This window comes from Schistocerca cancellata, chromosome 9 (genome assembly GCF_023864275.1).
Source record: "Schistocerca cancellata isolate TAMUIC-IGC-003103 chromosome 9, iqSchCanc2.1, whole genome shotgun sequence".
In the NCBI taxonomy this organism is placed as follows: domain Eukaryota; kingdom Metazoa; phylum Arthropoda; class Insecta; order Orthoptera; family Acrididae; genus Schistocerca; species Schistocerca cancellata.
The window spans coordinates 41,056,649-41,081,450 of NC_064634.1; the positions used below are offsets into that span (position 1 = coordinate 41,056,649).

The window sequence follows — 24,802 nt, forward strand, 5'->3', positions numbered from 1 at the left end:
GAGGCTAGAGCCACGGGTCGTAACTCATCTGAAATGTAAGTCCACTGTTCAAAGTGCCGTCAATGCGAACAAGAGGTGACCGAGACGTGTAACAATGGCACCGCACACAATCACGTCGGGTGATACGCCAGTATGGCGATGACGAATACACGCTTCCGATGTGCGTTCACCGCGATGTCGCCAAACACGGATGCGACCATCATGATGCTGTCAACAGAACCTGGATTCATCCGAAAAAAATGACGTTTTGCCATTCGTGCACTCAGGTTCGTCGTTGAGCACACCATCATAGGCGCTCCTGTGTGTGATGCAGCGTCAAGGGTAACCGCAGCCACGGTCTCCGAGCTGATAGTCCATGCTGCTGCAAACGTCGTCGAACTGTTCGTGCTGATGGTTGTTGTCTTGCAAACGTCCCCATCTGTTGACTCAGGGATCGAGACGTAGCTGCACGATCCGTTACAGCCATGCGGATCAGATGCCTGTCATCTCGACTGCTAGTGATACGAGGCCGTTGGGATCCAGCACGGCGTTCCGTATTACCCTCCTGAACGCATCGATTCCATATTCTGCTAACAGTCATTGGATCTCGACCAACGCGAAAAGCAATGTCGCGAAACGATAAACTGCAACCGCAATAGGCTACAAACCGTTCTTTATCAAAGTCGGAAACGTGATGGTACGCATTTCTCCTCCTTACACGAGGCATCACAACAACGTTTCATCAGGCAACGCCGGTCAGCTGCCGTTTGTGTATGAGAAATCGGTTGGAAACTTTCCTCACGTCAGCACGTTGTAGGTGTCGCCACCGGCGCCAACCTTGTGTGAATGCTCTAAAAAGCTAATCATTTGCATATCACAGCATCTTCTTCCTGTCGGTTAAATTTCGCGTCTGTAGCACGTTATCTTCTTGGTGTACCAATTTTAACGGCCAGTAGTGTATTTATTTTTTGTCAGAAGAGCTTGTTATCCGTGATTTTTGAGTTTAAAGCTAAATGTCCACTTTGACCGTTCATGTCGGTGCAAGGTAGCCATTTTGCCACTCTGTGGAGATTGAATTGTTTAAAATAATTTGATACTAAGGTGATTCAGCTGTTCTACATACTACTTTAGTGGTAGTAGATTATAATCACTGATTTGCATCCATTGTCATCGATCGCTACTCAGAAATATAGGAGTACCCTAGCCTGGCCATTTTGCCCAGCTCTCGGCTACTACAGCACGTCCATTTGGACCATCGACCATCCAACACCTGTTAACCGCAGTGGTGGAGGAAATCGCGGTGACTTGCGAGTAATTATTGTCTTTGAATGACAGTGTCATTTGTCTTCGTCTCTTTTCGTATTTATCTCAGTTACCTTCTGTACGATACTGCAGCAGTTCTTTCTGAGTATGATCCTAGTTTCGTCGAGCTGTGTTATTTACAAGGGAACCTCCCCATCGCACCCCCCTCAGATTTAGTTATAAGTTGGCACAGTGGTTAGGCCTTGAAAAACTGAACACAGATCAATCGAGAAAACAGGAGGAAGTTGTGTGGAACTACGTACAAATAAGGAAAATATACAAACTGAGTAGTCCATGCGCTAGATAGGTCACAATCAGGATAGTATGAGCTCAGGAGCGCCGTGGTTCCGTGGTTAGCGTGGGTAGCTGCGCAACGAGAGGTCCTTGGTTTCAGTCTTCCCTCGAGTGACAAGTTTAATTTTTTACTTTCAGACAAATTCAAAGTTCAGGCAGTCACACATAATCAACTTCGCTCTCCAAAATTCTAGGGCATGTTCATATTTGCTTGGACATAGACAGGATTTGGCGGTCTACACACGGAAAAATTTGAAAACGTTAAAAACATATGTTTTGGGAGTGATTATCACATTCACAAGAAAAGAATCTTTTTACCCATTCGCCAAGTGTACAAGTTAGGTGGGTCGACAACATGTTCCTGTCATGTGACGCACATGCCGTCACCAGTGTCGTATAGAATATATCAGACGTGTTTTTCTGTGGAGGAATCGGTTAATCTATGACTTTGTGATCAAATGTTTTCAGTTCCCATTAGAGAGGCACGTCTACTAATCGCACGGTTTTGCGGTGCGGTAGCAAAACACTGATACTAAACTTATTACAGTGAACAGAGACGTCAATGAACGAACGGACAGATCATAAATTTGCGAAAATAAAGAAAGTAAACTTTTCAGTAGAGCGAAGACTTGAACTAAGGACCTCTCGTTCCGCAGCTGTTCACGCTAACCACGGGACCACGGCGCTCCCGAGCTCGCATTATCCTTGATGATGCCTTGGACTGGTCAGTTTGTATATTTTGCTTGTTTTTTTTCATAGTTCCACACAACTTCTTCCGGTTTTCTCGATTGATCTGTGGTCAGTTTTTCAAGGTCTATCCACTGTGCCAACTTATAACTAAACCTGAGGGGGGTGCGACGGGGAGGTTCCCTTGTTAGCAGTGACACATCGTGCGAAAATTTGGCAAACAATTCTGGGAGTAGAAACCCGGAGTGTGGGTGAAATGCACGGCTGAGGGCGGATGATGGGAGCCCACCTTGCTGAGGCTGCCTGGCAGCGGCGGAGTCCACGATGACGGCGTCGCGGCCCACGTCGTGCACGTGCGACGGGTCGTACAGGGCGGGCACCAGCGGCAGCGAGGGGTAGCGCTGGCCCGGCTCGTCCTCGGCGTAGTCCGTGGGCGGCGCCGCCGGGTCGCTCTCCACCACCACCACCTCGCTGTCGCCGCCGCCCGCGGAGGGCGGCTGGTACACCTGCTGCTGCTGCTGCTGCTGTTCCTGTAGCTGCTGCTGCTGGTACAGCAGCTGAAGCTGTCTGCGCAGCACCTGGCGCGAAAGAAACACTCCTGACCGTGGTCCCCATCTGCGGCTGACGTCACTTAACCTCAGCAGTGTCTAACCTCAAGAAATGTGAAAACAGAAAGAGATTTCCACTCTGCAGCGGAGTGTGCTCTGATATGAAACTTCCTGGCGGATTAAAACTGTGTGCCCGACCGAGACTCGAACTCGGGACCTTAGCCTTTCGCGGGCAAGTGCTCTAGCATCTGAGCTACCGAAGCACGACTCACGGCCGGTACTCACAGCTCTACTTCTGCCAGTGTCTCGTCTCCTACCTTCCAAACTTTACAGAAGGTTCGCAGGAGAGCTTCTGTAAAGTTTGGAAGGTAGGAGACGAGATACTGGCAGAAGTAAAGCTGTGAGGGCGGGGCGTGAGTCGTGCTTTGGTAGCTCAGATTTCCAGGAATGTTTCAAAAAGTAGAAGCACCGTTGAAGTCGGTGTGTTCAGTCAGAAGAGGACTATTTTGAAGAAGGTGCATCACATTAGCATGTAAGTACAACCATTCTTACAACTTTCCAGTCACACCTCTTATTTATATCTAAGGTATTTATTTTCATTGTTTTATGAGGACAAACCTTCCATCGTTGAGAAATAAATATCTTCCCAACATGGTGTCGGAATGATTACAGAACCATTTAAAAAAAATGGTTCAAATGGCTCTGAGCACTATGGGACTCAACATCTTAGGTCATAAGTCCCCTAGAACTTAGAACTACTTAAACCTAACTAACCTAAGGACATCACACACACCCATGCCCGAGGCAGGATTCGAACCTGCGACCGTAGCAGTCCCGCGGTTCCGGACTGCAGCGCCAGAACCGCTAGACCACCGCGGCCGGCAGAGGACCATTTAAAATTTAATCACAACACACTTGGAAACAACGGCGTATATAATGTTTAGCTATAAAAATTTTCAACATTTAGATGAGTTCGGCAAAAAGGCGCTGTGGCACATCAAACAGCTTCCAGTTTCTTACATATGTAACACCGCTCCACGGTTTTGTTCTTTAATACACTGGCGAATTATCCATTTTTTTAATCAATATTCAGTCCGGTTTTATGCAGCACGTAACGACTTTTCCCCTTGTACCAACCCCTTCACCTTAGCAGTACTAATTGCACCCAACAACATTAGATATTCGATCTTATATAGTCCCGTCTCTGTATTGCACCTACAGATTCTTCCCTCTAGTGTTATGAAAGAAATTCTATTATTTTAATCAGTGTTCCCAAATACCGCATCCCACTCCGGTCGTGTAGAAAATTCCATTTCTTATCAGTCCTCTCAATTTTCACCATCCTGCTGTAACGTCACTTTATTCCACTTATTACGATTGAGGAGACGATAGGAACTTTGTTTTAATTTTAGAGGATAGGATATACGCACAGTCAATGATACATTAGTGAGAGTTACCCACAAACTATTAAGACGACAAATTGTTCACAATTTATTATAGACATCTGACGACACACTTTGACAAATACCCTTGATCAGTTCTGTAAGTACGTTAAATATATCATGGGTCTACTTTATCAAATGGGTTAAGTCTAACTGAAACTAATTTGGCTGCAGAAATCTCAAATAATTAAATATACGAGATAAGCTCTTGGTTCCTACAGCTGCGGACTTTGAAATGCGAATAATGGAGATCAAGGTATAGTGCCAACAGTGAATACTACGCTGATTGCACATGGCTCATCATTGTGGAAATAGGCTACATTTAAGGTGTCCATACTGTAAACCGAATTTATCGGAATACAATTCATCTATTTATTAGTTGCATTGCAGTTTAAGGGGACATTGTATGTCCTATGCCGCCAATGTCAAATTATCGAATTTGTGACCCACTATCTCGGAAACTTTTAAAGCTACCAACTTACAATTTTCCATAATTATTGAATGCACCTTTCTAGACACACTGAACTAGAATTATCACTAAAATTTTTATTGTGGTATTGTGGGGCATGTTATCTTTTTTTTACAAACACTCAATTTTTTGACAGAATTTTGTAAATAAATGAACATAAAAACATAACAAGTCAGGATATTTTAATTACTGTAGCTCCATATGTGTTAAATCTCAACCTTGGCATGCTGTGAAAATTTCATATCTCTACCATCAGTACTTCTTTATAAAATGGGCCATGTATTGCAAAAAATGTAGTTCAGAGATATTGAGGTTTAAAACTTTTTTATCACAAATTCTAATACAGACTCACATTTCTGCGTCTTTTATGAGCTAGAGTTGCCCTGGACCATAGTCTGTGTCATCTTCAGTGTCACAACAGCCCAGTGCTTGCTTCCTCCTTTTCTTTCTTGCTCATTTTGTCATTTGCTGAGCAGCTAATTCTGCTTCACGTACACTAAGTTCATCCAGTTCCTGCAGTCCTTTACCTGCGTTCTATCAAAATCTTACACCTAACTTCTCCAGAACCTTAAGTCTTTCATAGTTCCCACCATTAAAAGTTATTACAGCGTCAGACAATGCTAACTTTAGAGCCATAAGGCCAACAAATACATTTTTAGGCCCACGCCACCACTCAACATTATTGAAGGACTCATTTACATTCAGGGTCTTCCCATGTAAACACCTCTTTAGAACCTCAGGATTTGCCAGATCTCTGTAAATATGTTTTATTGCCTCCATTACTGCCAAAGGAAGAGAATGTTTATGTGTAAATTCATGCACGGTGCCAGAAAATTCAGCTTGCCTATATTCACAACAAGTGTTCAAGTGTTTGCTGGAGGTGGACACAAAGCGTGACATGGCTTTCCATTGGTTGATATTCGATGAAAGGAAGTGCTCCAAACAGCTCTTTCCATCTTCTCTAAATTGTCACAGTTATCTCTAATCGCCTTCCCATAATATTTTTGCAACGCATCAATTACTTTGTCCATTAGTCTTCCAGCACATTTTATCGTCTTGCCACCAGACCCAGCTTGGTTTAGGTTACGCAGACGTGTTACCATCCTTTTCTTGACATGTCCTACATCCTCAAGTTTTTGTATAGGAACATCATATGGCCTACTGTTTTGTACTGCAATGAAAGCATTGCTGTCTCCATCACCTAAGTAATTCACATATCTGACACCTATCTCCTTCTGCGACGCTGGAAAATGTTAACTTCTCCTTTTACCTCCATTCCTCCACTTGCGTCATCATAATTTTTTATACACTGCTGCTTATGAAATAATCTGATCTTCTGGTTCACTGTACAACCTTGGCAGTACTTATTGAGAACTTCAAAAGTCAGAACTTTTCCAGTGTCAATACTTATTGCAGATCTAAAACCATTTTTAGAACTAAACCCACGCTTTTGCCAGGATCCATCCACAGCAATGCTCATGTCTGTGTCACCCTCACTTTGTTCAACAGTTTCTGATGTAGCCGCAATAATTGAATCTTCAGCCACAGCATTTACAGAATCCCTAATTGTTGTTACATATTTCGTATATCTAGAAGGTGGTTTTGGCAAATTCAACACAGTGCAGAAAACATTACCATCCCTTGCACCTTTACCAGTGCATATAAGGCCATAGAACAGACGCATATTAGTTTCATACAATTCATTACCTGAACACCTTGATGAAGTATGAAATGTTTTTCCGCTTTCGCACTTCTGACATTTAATAATTAATTTAGGCACAAGACCTATTCTAGCTCCAATATCCTCATAAAGTTTAACTTCACCATCACAAAGACAGCAAGAGACAGTTTCAGAAAGAACTTGTGCAAGGATTTGCAGATCAGTAATGATATGGTCCATAATATCATTACTTTTACCACTGTCACCCATTTCTAAAGTTACTTTCCATTTCGATGCGCTAGGGGGCGTGGTCACTTTAGAAACATTATAGTGGTTTCCTTCAACACTAGCACACGTGTTTTCAAGTACTTCAAAAGAAAATGCAGGTCTCACATGTCTGTTACCCGCAAATTTACGTTTCCTGAAGTTACTTTTACACTTAGTCATTTTATTTACGTATAAAAAGCAATAGAAGTTAGCTTACTACAAAAATAGCCGATAATCACGCTACTTTCAACGAAAGTAGTATCAAAAACAAAGGACTGATTTGTTTAAACTTCTGAGACGTAGCAGTAGGTACAAAACAAAGCAATTCACAGCCTTCTTGACTGTGTAGTTCTCAAGATATGACTGCTCAACGGTGGCAGTATATGTGTAGCTGCGAAATTTGAGAGTCACACATCAACACTCAAAATATTATATAAAGGTCTCACAAATGTCTGATTGTAATGTATTATATACCAAAATGTTCAGGAAAGTCCAAAGTACATTACGGAGCAGAAAACAGGAAATGTCAAATTTCAATTAATTTCACGTACAATGTCCCCTTGAAATTAATTTCACGTACAATGTCCCCTTCCCCCCATTAACCATGGACATTGCCGTTGGTGGGGAGGCTTGCTTGCCTCAACGATACAGATAGCCGTACCGTAGGTGCAACCGCAACGGAGGGATATCTGTTGACAGGCCAGACAAACGTGTGGTTCCTGAAGAGAGGCAGTAGCCTTTTCAGTAGTTGCAGGGGCAACAGTCTGGATGATTGACTGATCTGGCCTTGTAACATTAACCAAAATGGCCTTGCTGTTCTGGTACTGCGAACGGCTGAAAGCAAGGGGAAACTACAGCCATAATTTTTCCCGAGGGCATGCAGCTTTACTGTATGATTAAATGATGATGGCGTCCTCTTGGGTAAAATATTCCCGAGGTGAAATAGTCCCCCATTCGGATCTCCGGGTGGGGACTACTCAAGAGGACGTTGTTATCAGGAGAAAGAAAACTGGCGTTCTACAGATTGGAGCGTGGAATGTCAGATCCCTTAATCTGGCAGGTAGGTTACAAAATTTAAAAAGGGAAATGGATAGGCTAAAGTTAGATATAGTAGGAATTATTGAAGTTCGGTGGCAGGAGGAACAAGACTTCTGGTGAGGTGAATACTGGGTTATAAATACAAAATCAAATAGGGGTAATGCAGCAGTGGGTTTAATAATGAATAAAAAAATAGGTGTATGGGTAAGCTACTACAAACAGCATAGTGAACGCATTATTGTGGCCAAGATAGACACGAAGCCCATGCCTGCTACAGTAGTATAAGTTTATATGCCAATTATCTCTGCAGATGACGAAGAAATTGATGAAATGTATGATGAGGTAAAAGAAATTATTCAGGTAGTGAAGGGAGACGAAAATTTAATAGTCATGGGTGACTGGAATTCATCAGTAGGAAAAGAGAGAGAAGGAAACATAGTAGGTGAATATGGATTGGGGCTAAGAAATGAAAGAGGAAGCCGCCTGGTAGAATTTTGCGCAGAGCATAACATAATCATAGCTAATATTTCGTTTAAGAATCATAAAGGAAGGTTGTATACATGGAAGAACCCTGGAGATACTAAAAGATATCAGACAGACTATATAATGGTAAGACAGAGATTTAGGAACCAGGTTTTAAATTTTAAGACATTTCCAGGGGCTGATGTGGACTCCGATCACAATCTATTGGTTATTAACTGTTGATTAAAACTGAAGAAACTACAAAAAGGTGGGAATTTAAGGACATGGGACCTGGACAAACTGAAAGAACCAGAGGTTGTACAGAGTTTCAGGGAGAGCATAAGGGAACAATTGACAGGAATGGGGGAAAGAAATACAGTAGAAGAAGAATGGGTAACTTTGAGGGATGAAATAGCGAACGCAGCAGAGGATCAAATAGGTAAAAAGACGAGGGCTAGTAGAAACCATTGGGTAACAGAAGAAATATTGAATTTAATTGATGAAAGGAGAAAATATAACAATGCAGTAAATGAAGCAGGCAAAAAGAATACAAACGTCTCAAAAATGATATCGACAGGAAGTGCAAAATGACTAAGCAGGGATGGCTAGAGGACAAATTTAAGGATGTAGAGGCTTATCTCACTAAGGGTAAGACAGATACTGCCTACAGGAAAATTAAAGAGACCTTTGGAGAAAGGAGAACCACTTGCATGAATATCAAGAGCTTTGATGGAAAGCCAGTTCTAAGCAAAGAAGGGAAAGCAGAAAGGTGGAAGGAGTATATAGAGGGCCTATACAAGGGCGATGTACTTGAGGACAATATTATGGAAATGGAAGAGGATGTAGATGAAGATAAAATGGGAGATATGATATTGCGTGAAGAGTTTGACAGAGCACTGAAAGACCTAAGTCGAAACAAGGCCCCCAGAGTAGCCAACATTCCATTAGAACTACTGAAAACCTTGGGAGAGCCAGTCCTGACAAAACTCTACCATCTGGTGAGCTAGATGTATGAGACAGGCGAAATACCCTCAGACTTCAAGAAGAATATAATAATCCCAATCCCAAAGAAAGCAGGTGTTGACAGATGTGAAAATTACCGAACTATCAGTTTAATAAGTCACAGCTGCAAAATACTAACGCAAATTCTTTACAGACAAATGGAAAAACTGATAGAAGCCGACCTCGGGGAAGATCAGTTTGGATTCCGTAGAAATGTTGGAACACGTGAGGCAATACTGACCCTACGACTTATCTTGGAAAAAAGATTAAGGAAAGACAAACCTACGTTTCTAGCATTTGTAGACTTAGAGAAAGCTTTTGACAATGTTGATTGGAACACTCTCTTTCAAATTCTGAAGGTGGCAGGGGTAAAATACAGAGAGCGAAAGGCTATTTACAATTTGTACAGAAACCAAATGGCAGTTATAAGAGTCGAGGGGTAGGAAAGGGAAGCAGTGGTTGTGAGGGGAGTGAGACAGGGTTGTAGCCTCTCCCCGATGTTCTTCAATATGTATATTCCGCAAGCAATAAAGGAAACAAAAGTTCGGAGTAGGTATTAAAATCCATGGAGAAGAAATAAAAACTTTGAGGTTCGCCGATGACATTGTAATTCTGTCAGAGACAGCAAAGGACTTGAAAGAGCAGTTGAATGGAATGGACAGTGTCTTGAAAGGAGGGTATAAGATGAACATCAACAAAAGCAAAACGAGGATAATGGAATGTAGTAGAATGAAGTCGGGTGATGCTGAGGGAAGGAAATGACACACTTAAAGTAGTAAAGGAGTTTTGCTATTTGGGGAGCAAAATAACTGATGATGGTCGAAGTAGAGAGGATATAAAATGTAGACTGGCAATGGCAAGGAAAGCGTTTCTGAAGAAGAGAAATTTGTTGATATCGAGTATTGATTTAAGTGTCAGGAAGTCGTTTCTGAAAGTATTTGTATGGAGTGTAGCCATGTATGGAAGTGAAACGTGGACGATAAATAGCCTAGACAAGAAGAGAATAGAAGCTTTCGAAATGTTGTGCTACAGAAGAATGTTGAAGATTCGATGGGTTGATCACATAACTAATGAGGAGGTATTGAATAGAATTGGGGAGAAGAGGAATTTGTGGCACAACTTGACTAGAAGAAGGGATTGGTTGGTAGGACATGTTCTGAGACATCGAGGGATCACCAATTTAGTATTGGAGGGTAGCGTGGAGGGTAAAAATCGTAGAGGGAGACCAAGAGATGAATACACTAAACTGATTCAAAAGGATTTAGGTTGCAGCTGGTACTGGGAGATGAAGAAGCTTGCACAGGATAGAGTAGTATGGAGAGCTGCATCAAACCAGTCTCAGGACTGAAGACCACAACAACAACAACAACAACAACAATGTCCTCTTAACAATCATGTATTGCTTGAACAATAATTTTAAATTAATGTACATAATCAATAGTCACACAGTTTCGTAATTTTGATAGTCTATCTAATATATTATTTCCTTTGTCTGTATGGGTTTGGGTTCGCCCGGACAATGTAATGTTCTTTCTGTTCGGGGGATATACTACAGGCACTGAAAGGATAGAGCAAAAGATAAATGAAACTAAGGAGAAACTGGGAAATCGAATTAAAGTTAGTTGGTTAGCTAGTTAGTTTTATGAACTACAGATTATTTACATTATAAAATGTAATAATGTGGAATGAGTCAGGAGAAGATAATTTTAAGGCCAATGACATTCGAGTTCAGTCAGTAATGGCAAAGGTGATGGTAGATAAATTGAACACAATAAACAGTGTCTTAAAATGAGTTGTAAGATGAACATCATCCTCATTTGCAGAGAGAATGCGGATCTGCCCCATATCTTAACTACAACTTCAAGTACCGCGGTGTAGAAACACATCCAGTCTCTGAAAACAATGCAGATTAGGCGAGAAACTTCCAGAAAACTCCCAAGTAACGCTACAAGGGTATAGAAAGAAAGTCGCGATATTTTCCAGTGGGTTTCGTAGAGTTACTAAACTACCTGAGTTCTTCGATAAATTTTATTGGTCATTTCATAGGGTTTTGTAATAATTTCTTTACATAGTCGCCTCATAATACGACTAGGCTTTCCTAAAATTCATCATTGATCTCATGGGAATATTGGGATTACAAATGTTGGGTTGGTTTGTGTGTAATGGAGTTTATGGCTTTTCTGGGTGAAATATTGTTTGTCTTTTTCTGTGAGTGATGTTTTCGAGGAAGCTCTTAATGTTCGCCTCAAAATGGTCTTGTTGGGTCACTTTTGATATCTTGAGTAACCAATACTTAAAGACAAAACTGATACACATGCATGAATGGTTGTACATAAAAGGAAGGAAATTTTGTAAGTTGTAACAAGGGTATATGCAAAAATCAATGAAAGGCGCATTCAGTGTTATAATAGGAAAAATAGCTATTCTGTTATGCTCCATAGAATCGTTACTGTATTCCTCTACACAAATTTGTTGTCCAAATTCTCATACACTTCATTCATTTATTTTAATCTCATTTATCACCTCTCTGAGGAAATAGACAAGAAATGATACACTCTCTTGTAATTTAGCAACAACTCCAAATTTCACTAGAGGATTACTTATCAAATACCAAAAAGAAGATTTCTCAAAATTGTACTGAATATCGAAATCATTAGAATGAATTTGTAATACATAAAATACAAGCTACAGACGAAAAACGGCAGGTGTAACAGGATACACTGAAAATTGTAACAATAAATACATATTATTAATATAAACGCCAGTACATGAAGCATCACCAGGATAAATTCTATCAGATGCTCCAGCAGATACATCAATTAGTCCAAAGTTCAAAGTGCGAAGTTTAACTAAAAGCAAGTAATGCATACACAGTAAAACAAAACTGAAATCATGTATTTAAAAAGAAGTAGGAGTGTTTTTATATGTTTAGTAATGAACTATGAGTAGAATAAGCTGAAGATACTCAAAATGCTGGTCATAAGCGATACAATGTTAGCTGTAAAAACGAAATTGCATAAGAAAATGAAAAATAACAAGACTATCTATCAACATATAAAGAAAAATCAAAATTAATGGCAAAGTGACAGTCAACCTTTTAGATCCATTTTTCTTATGAAGAAGAAAAGTAATTTCTGACTATCAGAAGAGGAGAGAAAAAAGTACAAAAATCGGGATTACAGTTGTTGAAGTAAATTACTAAATTTAACAAGCTGTCAGTATCTATAGATGAGAAAGATAGAAGAAAGTGGAAGGTAATGAGGGGAAGGAAAAAAGAGAAACATTGGAAAAAATGAAAATAAAAGAAACCAAAGAAGAATTTAATTTATTATATAACGCTTATTTATCAATGAAATTATAGATGCACAATGTTAGAAGATAGAAAAAAAGTGAAAGATAACAAGGGGAAGGAAAAAGGGAAATATTGGGAAAATAGAAAATACCTAAAGGAAAAGAAGAACTGAATTTGATATACAACACTAGTTTCTCTATGAAATTATTCATGCACAGTCGTAGAAGAGATTCGTATAAATAATTAACAGTAAATGAGGCACAGTTCAATGAAACAACTAGAAACTCTAGAAGCAGCAAACCTAAGCGCATCAGCAGCAAATAGGAATACAATATTGTATTATCAACATCTTCATACCTGCCCACAGCAAGGTATCAAGAGCCTACGTCCACAATATGAGAATTTTACATAACAGAATCACGTAGTTATGGTGGACGAGATGGTAGCAGTCTGTATTGAGTTTACTCATTTAATATTGACGCATGCTGCGTCTTATGATTGTCGATTTCCAGTAGGTTCACATCCTACATCATAGGAATGGGTCTTTTTTTTATTTTTTTATACAGATAATCGGCTCAGGTTGAATTTTTCTTTCTTAATCACCTGCTTCTTTCGTGTACAGATAATCTAACTGTCACAGCTCTGCCTGACTGATTGATATACACTTTTCCACAGCGTTTGCATGTGATTTTATTCACATCACTCTGTTGTAGTTTATCCTTATTATTGAATAAAAGTTTTGATGTGCTGTATGTATTATAAAATGCCTGTCTGTAGTTGCCGTAACTTTCTTTGTGAGGCTGTCTGAATTTTGTGGAATATATGGGGTAATGCAACAGATGTTATTACTACTGATTGGTTCTTGTTGACCAGCGAACAGAAGTGGTGTAATTTACGCATTCTCTTTTTTTTCGTACACTATCATGAATCAAGGCAGAGCTACAGCTGTTGCTGGAAGCGGAATATTTGATAGTTTATAGTTCCGTTGCAAAGACATAGCGCTAATGGAACAGACACGAGGCAATTCACCATCAAGTGGAAAACTGACTGATTGTGACTGTGAGGATGATGGGAGCTTGCAGGGATGATCGTATCTGTAGCTATGTTTTTTTTTTCCTGTAAATGCTGAATAAGTATCTCCTTCTGATAATAGCTGTAATAAAATCCAAGAAATTTATAAAAGAGTCTCACAGTTCCATTGTGCACTGAATTTTATTATGGAGGAAGTTTAAACGTTCCAGTAATTACTGCATAGTGCTTGAATTTTCTTATGATGGAAATTTGAATGTTGTGAAAATAACTAAAACATTTGAACGCCCAACACAAGAAAATTCATTTCATACTGGAGCTGGGAGGCTCTTCCATAAATTTCTTAGACCTTAATACAGATACAAGAACAAGAAAAGACACTTAGAATTTACAGAAGAAAACATAGCTACACGTATGGTATTTCGTGCAAGCTACCAGCACGTAACAGGCACAAACATGCAGCTTTCCTTCCGATGGTACATCGCCTCATGTTCCATTACCTGATTCTGCCTTTCGAATAGTACTACAAACTATAAAATATATCGCTTCCAGTAATGGTTACAGTTTTGCCATTATTGATAATATACTACTAAAAAGTAAAATTCATTAAATTGCACCACTTCTGTACGACAACCAACAGGAACTAGTCAGTAGTTCCGAAAACTACTGTGTTATCCCACACACTGTCAAAATGACAACCTCACAAAAAAGTTAAGTTCTGTAACTACAGTCCTGCATTTTATAATACCAAGAACAGATTAAAATTTTTGTTCAGTACGAAAGACAAACTTCAGCTCTTGATAGAGAGTGGTACGTACAAAAATCACATGCAAGTATTGTGGAAAAACATATATTTGTCAGTGAGGCAGATCTGTGGCAACTAAATTATTTGTACATGAGAGAAGCTGGAGATCCAGAAAAAAATTCAACTTTAGCCGCTCGTCTTTTAGCAGAAAATCATTAATATGATGTAGAATGCGAAGTTTTACATGCTGTTAAGGAAAGCAGGTAAATGGCGCTACTAAAAATCAACATATGACACAGACTGGCAGTTTATTGTCTGTGACTAAAGGATTAATGATCCATTATCAATGGTTTTCCCAGTTAGAAATGAATTTTAACAACTTAAACCCAGTAGAAACTAACATTGACGCTTAGAAATGAAAATCATTCGTGTAATTTCATGTATTCGATTGATAATGCATTTGTAGAACCAGTAATCTATGTCAAATAATGAACACATTTCAGAACAGCAAGTGAATTAATTTTACTCAGTGAACACAAAGTCCATGAAACGCCAATTACTGTCTACGGTAAAGTAATATCTGGACTGAGGACTTGGTATGAAAATTAGAAAAAAAATCCTGTGCGGCACAGAGAAAATATACTTTAGGAGGTGGTAGTATCCGACTGATGTGCCGTATAGCTTGTGTCCAATTTTTAGAACGCAATCCGAACAAATACTCACAGAAAATGTTAATCAAATCCAGTGATTATGTTCAGAGTTGATCATCGTAAATTCTACTTCCGCCTTCAGTGTAGTTTCTCTTACTTCGTCTTGGCTTTCTTCTATGGGGCAGCATTTTTCTTACTCTGAACGATTAATTCTTTAATTTTTCTGTTATATTCACTTTTTTATTGTAGAATTTGCCCATTAAATATCTCCATGGGCAAAAATCTGTAGAGGTACTGCCTGGAGATTTGTTGGTCAAGAATCGCTACCATTTCTATCGGTACATCTGCCTTGTGAAATTAAACTTACGTGGTCGCTTCAAGACTACAATGTGCAGGGACCCGTTTGTATCCAAATGAACTTCTTGCAATAATACAGGCAGATCGTTTTCAAGAAAGCGTAAATAACGGCGCCGTGAATGAAGATTCGATAACGCAATAGGCCCAATAAACAGATTATTGCACAACACCATTCATTTAAACAGAAACGTCATTGAAATTGTGTCTCCACAAAGACAGGCTGGTTTTCGTCGGACCACCGATTTGAGCCAAGAGAGATGTTGAAACCGCCATGAGTGGAAGCGGTTTCATCACTAAACATCATTACTGGGATTACTCAGCTATTTGCTATTAGCTAACGACAAAATATCAATCGTCCACCTTCACATCCTTCTCGAAGGTGTTGAATCAATTGTAAATGGTGTCAACAGCCGGCTGGAGTGGCCGAGCGGTTCTAGGCGCTACAGTCCGGAACCGCGCGACCGCTACGGTCGCAGATTCGAATCCTGCCTCGGGCATGGATGTGTGTGATGTCCTTAGGTTAGTCAGGTTTAAGTAGTTCTAAGTTCTAGGGGACTGATGACCACAGCAGTTACGTCCCACAGTGTTCAGAGCCATTTGAACCATTTGGTGTCAACAGAGGCCGTGCGTACGTTATGTAGCCATATTCCGATACGTGTCGAAATTCCGCGTGTGCTTGTTGAAGGAGTACAATCTGCCAACTGAAGGATGTCATCTATTTCATGTAAATCCTGTTAATTTGCATGTTCAGATGAGATATGACTGCTGAAAACTGCACCAGTCAAGAGCAGTTTAGTGCGAATACGAGTAAACACTCTAGAATCTGATGCTCTGCTACTACGAAATCGTCTACCGTATTCTCTACAAGCAGCAGAAACATTCCGTTACAAAACCCGCAATCAGAATTTGTAAATACGTGCAGCATGCTCAAACTACTCGGTAGAAATGGCTAACAAATCACAATCATAGCTGAATAGCTCAACTATGTATACTGAACCACAATTGCACAAGTTAAACTTCCAAACTAAATGACAGTTGATAAATCATCTCATAGCAGCTGGAGTACCACTGCACGAAATGATAACTTATAGCTGTAACCAGCTACATCTCTGTAACCAATAAAAATTAGGCACATGTCATATCGGTTGCTTGATTTGTGTATACGACCACGTCCTAAAACATTCCCTAACTCTCTTGACATACCCTGCACTGCCTCTACAATCAAGGAGAAAACGCATCACGAAGGAATTATCCGAATATATGAAGATAGTAACTATTCTCGAAAGAACAGATACCACTGATGACCGTGCAGATAGAATAAATGATAATTAATTGAAACCCTCAGCTATCGACAGATGTTGCTGATAAACCCGATGGGTACAGCTGAAAATGTGTGCCCCGACCGGGTTCGAGTCCTGGTCGGGGCACACATTTTCAGCTGTCCCCATCGAGGTATATCAACAACTCCTGTTGGCAGCAGAGGGTTTCGATTAATTATCAGTTATCCGAATGGTAAAGAAATCGATAGATATATGATATACAGACAAACAAATGAATACAATCTCAGTAAAATTGGATGACTTTATTCACGAGAAACACCTTCACAAATTGAACAAGTCAGTAACGCATTGTTGCACTGTTGCCCTTATGCAATCAGTTATTCGGCTTGGCATCGATGGAGAGGGCTGCTGGATATCCTCATGCGGGATATCGTGCCAAAGCCTGTCCAAATAGCGCGTTAGATCGTTAGAATCCCGAGCTGGTTGGAAGTCCCTGCACGTAATGCTCCAAACGTTCTCAGTTAGCGATATATTCGGGAATATTTCTGGCCAGTGTAGGGTTTGGTAAGCACGAAGATAAGCAGTAGGAAGTCTCGCCGTGAGCGAGCGGGCATTATCTTGCTGAAATGTAAATCCAGGATGGCTTGCCATTAAGGGTAACAAAACGGGGTGTAGAATATCGTCGACATATCATTGTACTGTAAGGGTGCCTCAGATAATATCCAAACGGTCCTGTTATGAAAAGAAATGTCATCCGAGACCATCATTCCCGGTTGTTGGGCCACATCGCTGCGACAGTCAGGTTGGTATCGACCACTGTCCAGGGCTTCTCCAGACTTGTCTTCGGCATGGGATGTCACTGACTAAAGTAGAGTCATCGTCAGTGGTGAGCAGTTTTCAGACTAAGCCACGATCCACGCCCGGGTTCCCGGGTTCGATTCCCGGCGGGGTCAGAGATTTTCTCTGCCTCGTGATGGCTGGGTGTTGTGTGCTGTCCTTAGGTTAGTTAGGTTTAAGTAGTTCTAAGTTCTAGGGGACTTATGACCACAGCAGTTGAGTCCCATAGTGCTCAGAGCCATTTGAACCAAAAAAAGCCACGATGTCCAGCGAAGACGTGTCTGGAGACGCACCAGACAGTGGTGGGATAAGGACCTGACTGTCTCCAGTGATGTGGCCCGACAACCAGAAATGATGGTCTGGGATGCCATTTCTTTCCATAACAGGACCGTTTGGATATTATCTGAGGCACCCTTACAGCACAATGATATGTCGACGATATTCTACACCCCGTTTTGTTACCCTTAATGGCAAGCCATCCTGGATTTACATTTCAGCAAGATAATGCCCGCTCGCTCACGGCGAGACTTTCTACTGCTTATCTTCGTGCTTACCAAACCCTACATTGGCCAGAAATATCCCCGAATATATCGCTAACTGAGAACGTTTGGAGCATTAGGTGCAGGGACGTCCAACCTGCTCGGGATTCTAACGATCTAACGCGCTGTTTGTACTGGCGAGAGATTCTACTGCTTGTCTTCGTGCTTACCAAACCTTACCATGGCCAAGAGAGAACGTTTGGCGCATTATGGATAGGGCCCTCCAACCAGCTCGGGATTTTGACCATACAACGGGCCACTTGGCACGATGTCCCTCAGGAGGCAACCCAACAACTCTGTCAATCAGCGGCATGCTCGTGTAAGGGCCACAGGTGGACCAACGCGCTATTGAGATTAAAATTCTTCTGGGTATTATGCCGCGTCATTGCTAAAAACTAACAACGATAATAAACTTAAACCGGCGTTTCGGCCGAATTGCAAAGGCCTTCCTCAGGGCACGAATGGTTTTGCTTACGAGTAGCAGAACACGAACGCTGTGTACGATTACAACAACATAATAAAACGGCGATAGCGGAACACCACCGTGCCTGTGGACAACCTATCAGGTTCCAGGAAGCCCGAGTACTGGCGAAAGAATCGTGGATGCGAGAACGCAGAATACGGAAGGCGATCGAAATTATTAAGCAGCCTGACAACACCAACAGAGAAGATGGTTGCAAACTCCCGGCGTCCTGGCTGCCGGCCATCCCAGTCCAACGGGTCGCGGGGCAGAAGCCACACGGGACACGGACGTATCTGCACAAACAGCTGTAGAGCAACTGTCAGTCCACTTCCGCGCACACCAGGAGGAAAACTTGCCGGCCAGAAGCCGTGCGCTGATTCGCGGACAGTTACCAATCGCTGACGACATGGACATCTACGAATAGCGTCTTGCCTTCCATCTTCCCTTACGTCATGACTAGCTAATTATATTAGAGGGCCAATTAAAAGTTTGCAACAGTGACGTCAGACACAGATAGTCTGTAAGAGATAGAAGCACCTATCCCCTCGCAAAACCAGTCGTGCCCTGAGGAAGGCCGTTGCAATACGGCCTAAACGTCGGTTTTAGTTTATTATTGTTGTTAGTTTATAGCAATGACGTGGCATAATACACAGTAGAATTTTAATCACCATGACACCTGCCGCGGAGGCCTACGTTCTTATACCAACGCGTAATTGATTTACTCAGTTTGTGGAGATCTATCTCTTGAATGAACCATCAAATTTTTCTGAAATTGTTACCATTTCTTTGTCTGTACATGTTGTAACATTATGTGATTGTCTTATCATTTTAAATCATTCACTAATCGAGCAGTCGCTCGGCAACAGCTACAGTTAGCAAATAATGTTGCGAGAATGTAAAAGGTGAACGACCTGTGACGTAACTTGTTTTTGTCGAAGCGCCGTCAGAGATGAGTGAGTTATTGACTTTGAAAACCGCGGCGCGAAAAAACGGACAGAAGAAGAACACTTTTACACTTTTTTTTTTTTTTTTTTTTTTTTTTTTTGGAGGTACGAGATACTCTCGATGAACACTTACTCGTTCTTCTCTTGTCTCTTGTGTCGGACGCGCATGTCTTGCCGCCGTATTATTATCGTTAAAAATAATATTGTTTTAGTGAAAAGTGAATGTGTAATACTAAAAGTGCCTAGCAGTAGATTTATTGTGCGACGTGTATGTGAAAACGTCGAAGGAATTGTTTTCATTAAGAGAAGTGCCAGTCAAAACGGCATCCATGTTAAATCCTTCATTGCAGTGTAAGTTCGTCTATTAATTGCCATAAATTCAGACTTAAATGGAACTGGTGTATGGACTATTTATTTAATATACAATCTATGTCTCACTCCTTCATGAAGTTATTTAATTTTCTTTATGTTTCTGCCAAATAGAGAGTTCACAGTCACGAATTCTTTCGTCGAGTTCGGACGGAAGTTGCATGCGGCGAAATACTTTCTCCGCGCCATATTCTACTGGTAAATGCATGATAAACTACGGTCCCTTAGGAAATTCATGTTGAGCTATCCAAAATAATTATATTTTGAATAGGCATTTACTCTCCTATGCAATGCAACTTCCGACTGATCAGACGACGAACGGGGACATTTATAACTGTATGTTTATGTATACACATTATGTAAACATATCGTTATAATGTACATCACATCTACCATTCGGATAATTCCTTCGTGGTACCTGGTTTTCATATTTCGTCTCGTAGTTTACTTGTGTGTATAACTGTGTGTGTGTATGAGAGAGAGAGAGAGAGAGAGAGAGAGAGAGAGAGTGAGAGTACGAGTGTGCGTGCGTGTGAAGCAAAACGACTGCCATTGCCAGTATAGTGTGCCCTTCTCACCCAGGCACCACGCTACACACAGAGTACTGACACATAGTGGTAGTGGTACCTGCTGGTAGGCCTGCAGATGCTGCTTTCGCGCCGCCTCCACCTCCGGGGTGTCCCGGACGGGCTGCGGAAGACCGGGGTAGGTGGCGGGTAGGTGGTTCCCGGCGGCGTGGAAGCCCTGCCCCTCGTCCCAGTACTGCACCTGGAATCCAGCACTCCGTCAGACTCGCCAGCTAGAATAGCTTGCCAGAAACAATACACTGCGTATAGGATAAAGGCTGCGAAAGTAAGTGTCTCGAACGCCCGTCTTCAGAATAGGTTGACATCAAGATACTTGTGCAACAGGTGCCACCAATATTCTATTTATACATTACTGGCCATTAAAATTGCTACACCAAGCAGAAATGCAGATGTTAAACGGGTATTCCTTGGGCAAATATATTGTACTACAACTGACATGTGATTACATTTTCACGCAAATTGGGTGAATACATCCTGAGAAATCAGTACCCAGAACAATCACCTCTGGCCGTAATAACGGCCTTGATGCGTCTGGGCATTGAGCAAACAGAGCTTGGATGGCGTGTACAGGTACAGCTGCCCATGCAGCTTCAACACGATACCACAGTTCATCAAGAGTAGAACCTGGCGTATTGTGACGAGACAGTTGCTCGGCCACCATTGACCAGACGTTTTCAATTGGTGAGAGATCTGGAGAATGTGCTGGCCAGGGCAGCAGTCGAACATTTTCTGTATCCAGAAAGGCCCGTACAGGACCTGCAACATGCGGTCGTATATTATCCTGCTGAAGTGTACGGTTTCGCAAGGATCGAATGAAGGGTAGAGCCATGGGTCGTAACACATCTGAAATGTAACATCCACTGTTCAAACTGCCGTCAGTGCGAACAAGAGGTGACCTAGACGTGTAACCAATGGCACCCCACACCATCACGCCCGGTGATACGCCAGTATGGCGATGACGAACACACGCTTCCCATGTTCGTTCACCGCGATGTCGCCAAACACGGATGCGACCATCATGATGCTGTAAACAGAACCTGGTTTTATCCGAAATAATGACGTTTTGCCATTCGTGCACACAGGTTCGTCGTCGAGTACACCATCGCAGGCGCTCCTGTCTATGATGCAGCGTCAATGGTAACCGCAGCCATGGTCTGTGAGCTGATAGTCCACGCTGCTCCAAACGTCGTCGAACTGTTCCTGCAGATGGTTGTTGTCTTGCAAACGTCCCCATCTGTTGACTCAGGGATCGGGACGTGGCTGCCCGATCCGTTACAGCCATGCGGATAAGATGCCTGTCATCTCGGCTACTAGTGATACGAGGCCGTTGGGATCCAGCACGGTGTTTCGTATTACCCTCCTGAACCCACCGATTCCATATTGTCCTAACAGTCATTGGATGTCTACCAACGCGAGCAGCAATGTCGCGATACGATATACCGTAATCGCGTTAGGCTACAATCCGACCTTTATCAAAGTGGGAAACGTGTTGGTACGCATTTCTCCTCCTTACACGAGGCATCACAACAATTTTTTACCAGGCAACGCCCATCAACTGCTGTTTGTGTATGAGAAATCGGTTAGAAACTTTCCTCATGTCAGCACGTTGTGGGTGTCGCCACCGGCGCCAACCTTGTGTGAATGCTCTGAAAAGCTAATCATTTGCATATCACAGCATTTTCTTCCTGTCGGGTAAATTTCGCGTCTGTAGCACGTCATCTTCGTGATGTAGTAATTTTCATGGCCACTAGTGTATGTTTGTAATTCGCCTTTCAACAGTGTACATTTCGTAGCTGAAATATTCGAGTGTATGAAAATTGTTTCGTATTAACAAAACGTTCCTGGCCTTCAGCTGCGTCACACTTCTAAAATCCCACTAACTTGAGGCCGAGTTCTCTTCGGCCATTGTCAACGGGTAACGCACTGCAGTACCATCGATGGTGTGGGCCTTACGGAGCCGTGGCCCACTCAGTCACAAAACGTCAACAACCCCGGATTACCGCTCTCTTCTTTGATGGCGTTCTTGTAGCTTTTCCGCGCCAAATGAGGCGGGGACTGTAATCGCGTTAAGGAAGATATTTTGATACATGACACGGCAGTCAGTGGCCGAGAGAAACTCGGCCGAAAAGGTCGTGCGATTGCTAACCACTTGATAAGACTGAAAGCCCGATAAGATTTCTATGAAATATTTCAGTCGTATCCGCCGGTGGTCACTTAATTGTATAAAATGAGGGATGACTTGAGCCGCTTGAAGGTATCAGCGATCAAATGCTTGATAAACGTTGGAAACCAAAACAGTCTTTGATCGCAAATTTGTTGATTCAATAATCGCTTTCGATCGTTATGATCATAATCAGACTGATCTATGAGGTTCATTCAAGTGAAACCTGGTCAGTGCATTTACCTTTGTCTTACACGTTAAGGTGGCACCACATAATTGCGGGCATGGTGGCGCAGCCTATTGGTAGAGAGGCTGACCCGCGCGCACCGTTTGATGTTGCGTAGCGCCAGTGTGGTTTCGCGCCGCAGAGAAGGTGGTCACACAAGTTATCGTCCACCACCTAACATGCAGGCGAGTAAGCAGAAACAACGAGGAGTGATACGATTTTTGGCGGCAGAGGGAGTTGGAGGCCGTGAAACGTATCGACGGATGAAGACTGTGTGCGCTCAGTACAGTCTGAGTCCCGTAATTCCCGCCCACGCACGGACAATGAAGTGAAGATGACATTGCAGCAGTTTCGGAGGGAAACACTGGAACATCCACCGTACAGTCCCGACCTTTCACCGTGTCACTTTCATGTGTTTGGACCTCTAAAACAAGCTATGCCGGACATTCCATCGCAACCGACGACGAAGTGTGTGACTGGGTCCAGGTCTGGATCCGAGAGCAGCCTACTAACTTCTTCAAAGATGGAATCGACCGACAAGTGTCGCAATGGGATAGATGTGCCAATGGTTTTGGCGACTGTTTTTGAGTTAACAGAGTCGTTACTATTAGGCAGGGCAGTTCAATAAGTAATGCAACATTTTTTTTTCTCGGCCAATTTTGGTTGAAAAAACCGGAAATTTCTTGTGGAATATTTTCAAACATTCCCGATTCGTCTCGTATAGTTTCATTGACTTCCGACAGGTGGCAGCGCTGTACGGAGCTGTTAAAATGGCGTCTGTAACGGATGTGCGTTGCAAACAACGGGCAGTGATCGAGTTTCTTTTGGCGGAAAACCAGGGCATCTTAGATATTCATAGGCGCTTGCAGAATTTCTACGGTGATCTGGCAGTGGACAAAAGCACGGTGAGTCGTTGGGCAAAGCGTGTGTCATCATCGCCGCAAGGTCAAGCAAGACTGTCTGATCTCCCGCGTGCGGGCCGGCCGTGCACAGCTGTGACTCCTGCAATGGCGGAGCGTGCGAACACACTCGTTCGAGATGATCGACGGATCACCATCAAACAACTCAGTGCTCAACTTGACATCTCTGTTGGTAGTGCTGTCACAATTGTTCACCAGTTGGGATATTCAAAGGTTTGTTCCCGCTGGTTCCCTCGTTGTCTAACCGAACACCATAAAGAGCAAAGGAGAACCATCTGTGCGGAATTGCTTGCTCGTCATGTGGCTGAGGGTGACAATTTCTTGTCAAAGATTGTTACAGGCGATGAAACATGGGTTCATCACTTCGAACCTGAAACAAAACGGCAATCAATGGAGTGGCGCCACACCCACTCCCCTACCAAGAAAAAGTTTAAAGCCATACCCTCAGCCGGTAAAGTCACGGTTACAGTCTTCTGGGACGCTGAAGGGGTTATTCTGTTCGATGTCCTTCCCCATGGTCAAACGATCAACTCTGAAGTGTATTGTGCTACTCTTCAGAAATTGAAGAAACGACTTCAGCGTGATCGTAGGCACAAAAATCTGAACGAACTTCTCCTTCTTCATGACAGCGCAAGACCTCACACAAGTCTTCGCACCCGAGAGGAGCTCACAAAACTTCAGTGGACTGTTCTTCCTCATGCACCCTACAGCCCCGATCTCGCACCGTCGATTTCCATATGTTTGGCCCAATGAAGGACGCAATCCGTGGGAGGCACTACGCGGATGATGAAGAAGTTATTGATGCAGTACGACGTTGGCTCCGACATCGACCAGTGGAATGGTACCGTGCAGGCATACAGGCCCTCATTTCAAGGTGGCGTAAGGCCGTAGCATTGAATGGAGATTACGTTGAAAAATAGTGTTGTGTAGGTAAAAGATTGGGGAATAACCTGGTGTATTTCAATGCTGAATAAAACAACCCCTGTTTCAGAAAAAAAATGTGTTGCATTACTTATTGAACTGCCCTCGTACATTACACTAGTGACAGAGCGTGATTTGAATGCCGCTTATAAAAAAGAAAGGATGTTCATATTTACGAGTAAGATCACTGTGATTAGACCAGTACAAGTAGTAGTGTTGATTACGTGACCTGACAAGCATATAATAAATAACATATCTGTCTTCTTTAACTTACACTAGTGGCCATTCAAATTGCTACACCACGAAGATGGCGTGCTACATACGCGAAATTT

General features: G+C 42.3%; 1 protein-coding gene across 2 annotated transcripts in view; it reads right to left on the bottom strand.

Annotated features, from left to right (window-relative positions):
• LOC126100099 (uncharacterized) overlaps window positions 1-24,802 on the bottom strand; it is a 148,179-nt gene that overhangs the window by 15,508 nt on the left and 107,869 nt on the right. For both annotated transcript variants that reach the window (XM_049910613.1, XM_049910612.1), the window contains exons 4-5: window positions 20,283-20,423; window positions 2,552-2,840 (exon numbers count right to left, since the gene is read on the bottom strand). In XM_049910613.1, coding sequence (XP_049766570.1) covers window positions 2,552-2,840; window positions 20,283-20,423 — 430 coding nt within the window. The remainder of the gene's footprint in view (window positions 1-2,551; window positions 2,841-20,282; window positions 20,424-24,802) is intronic.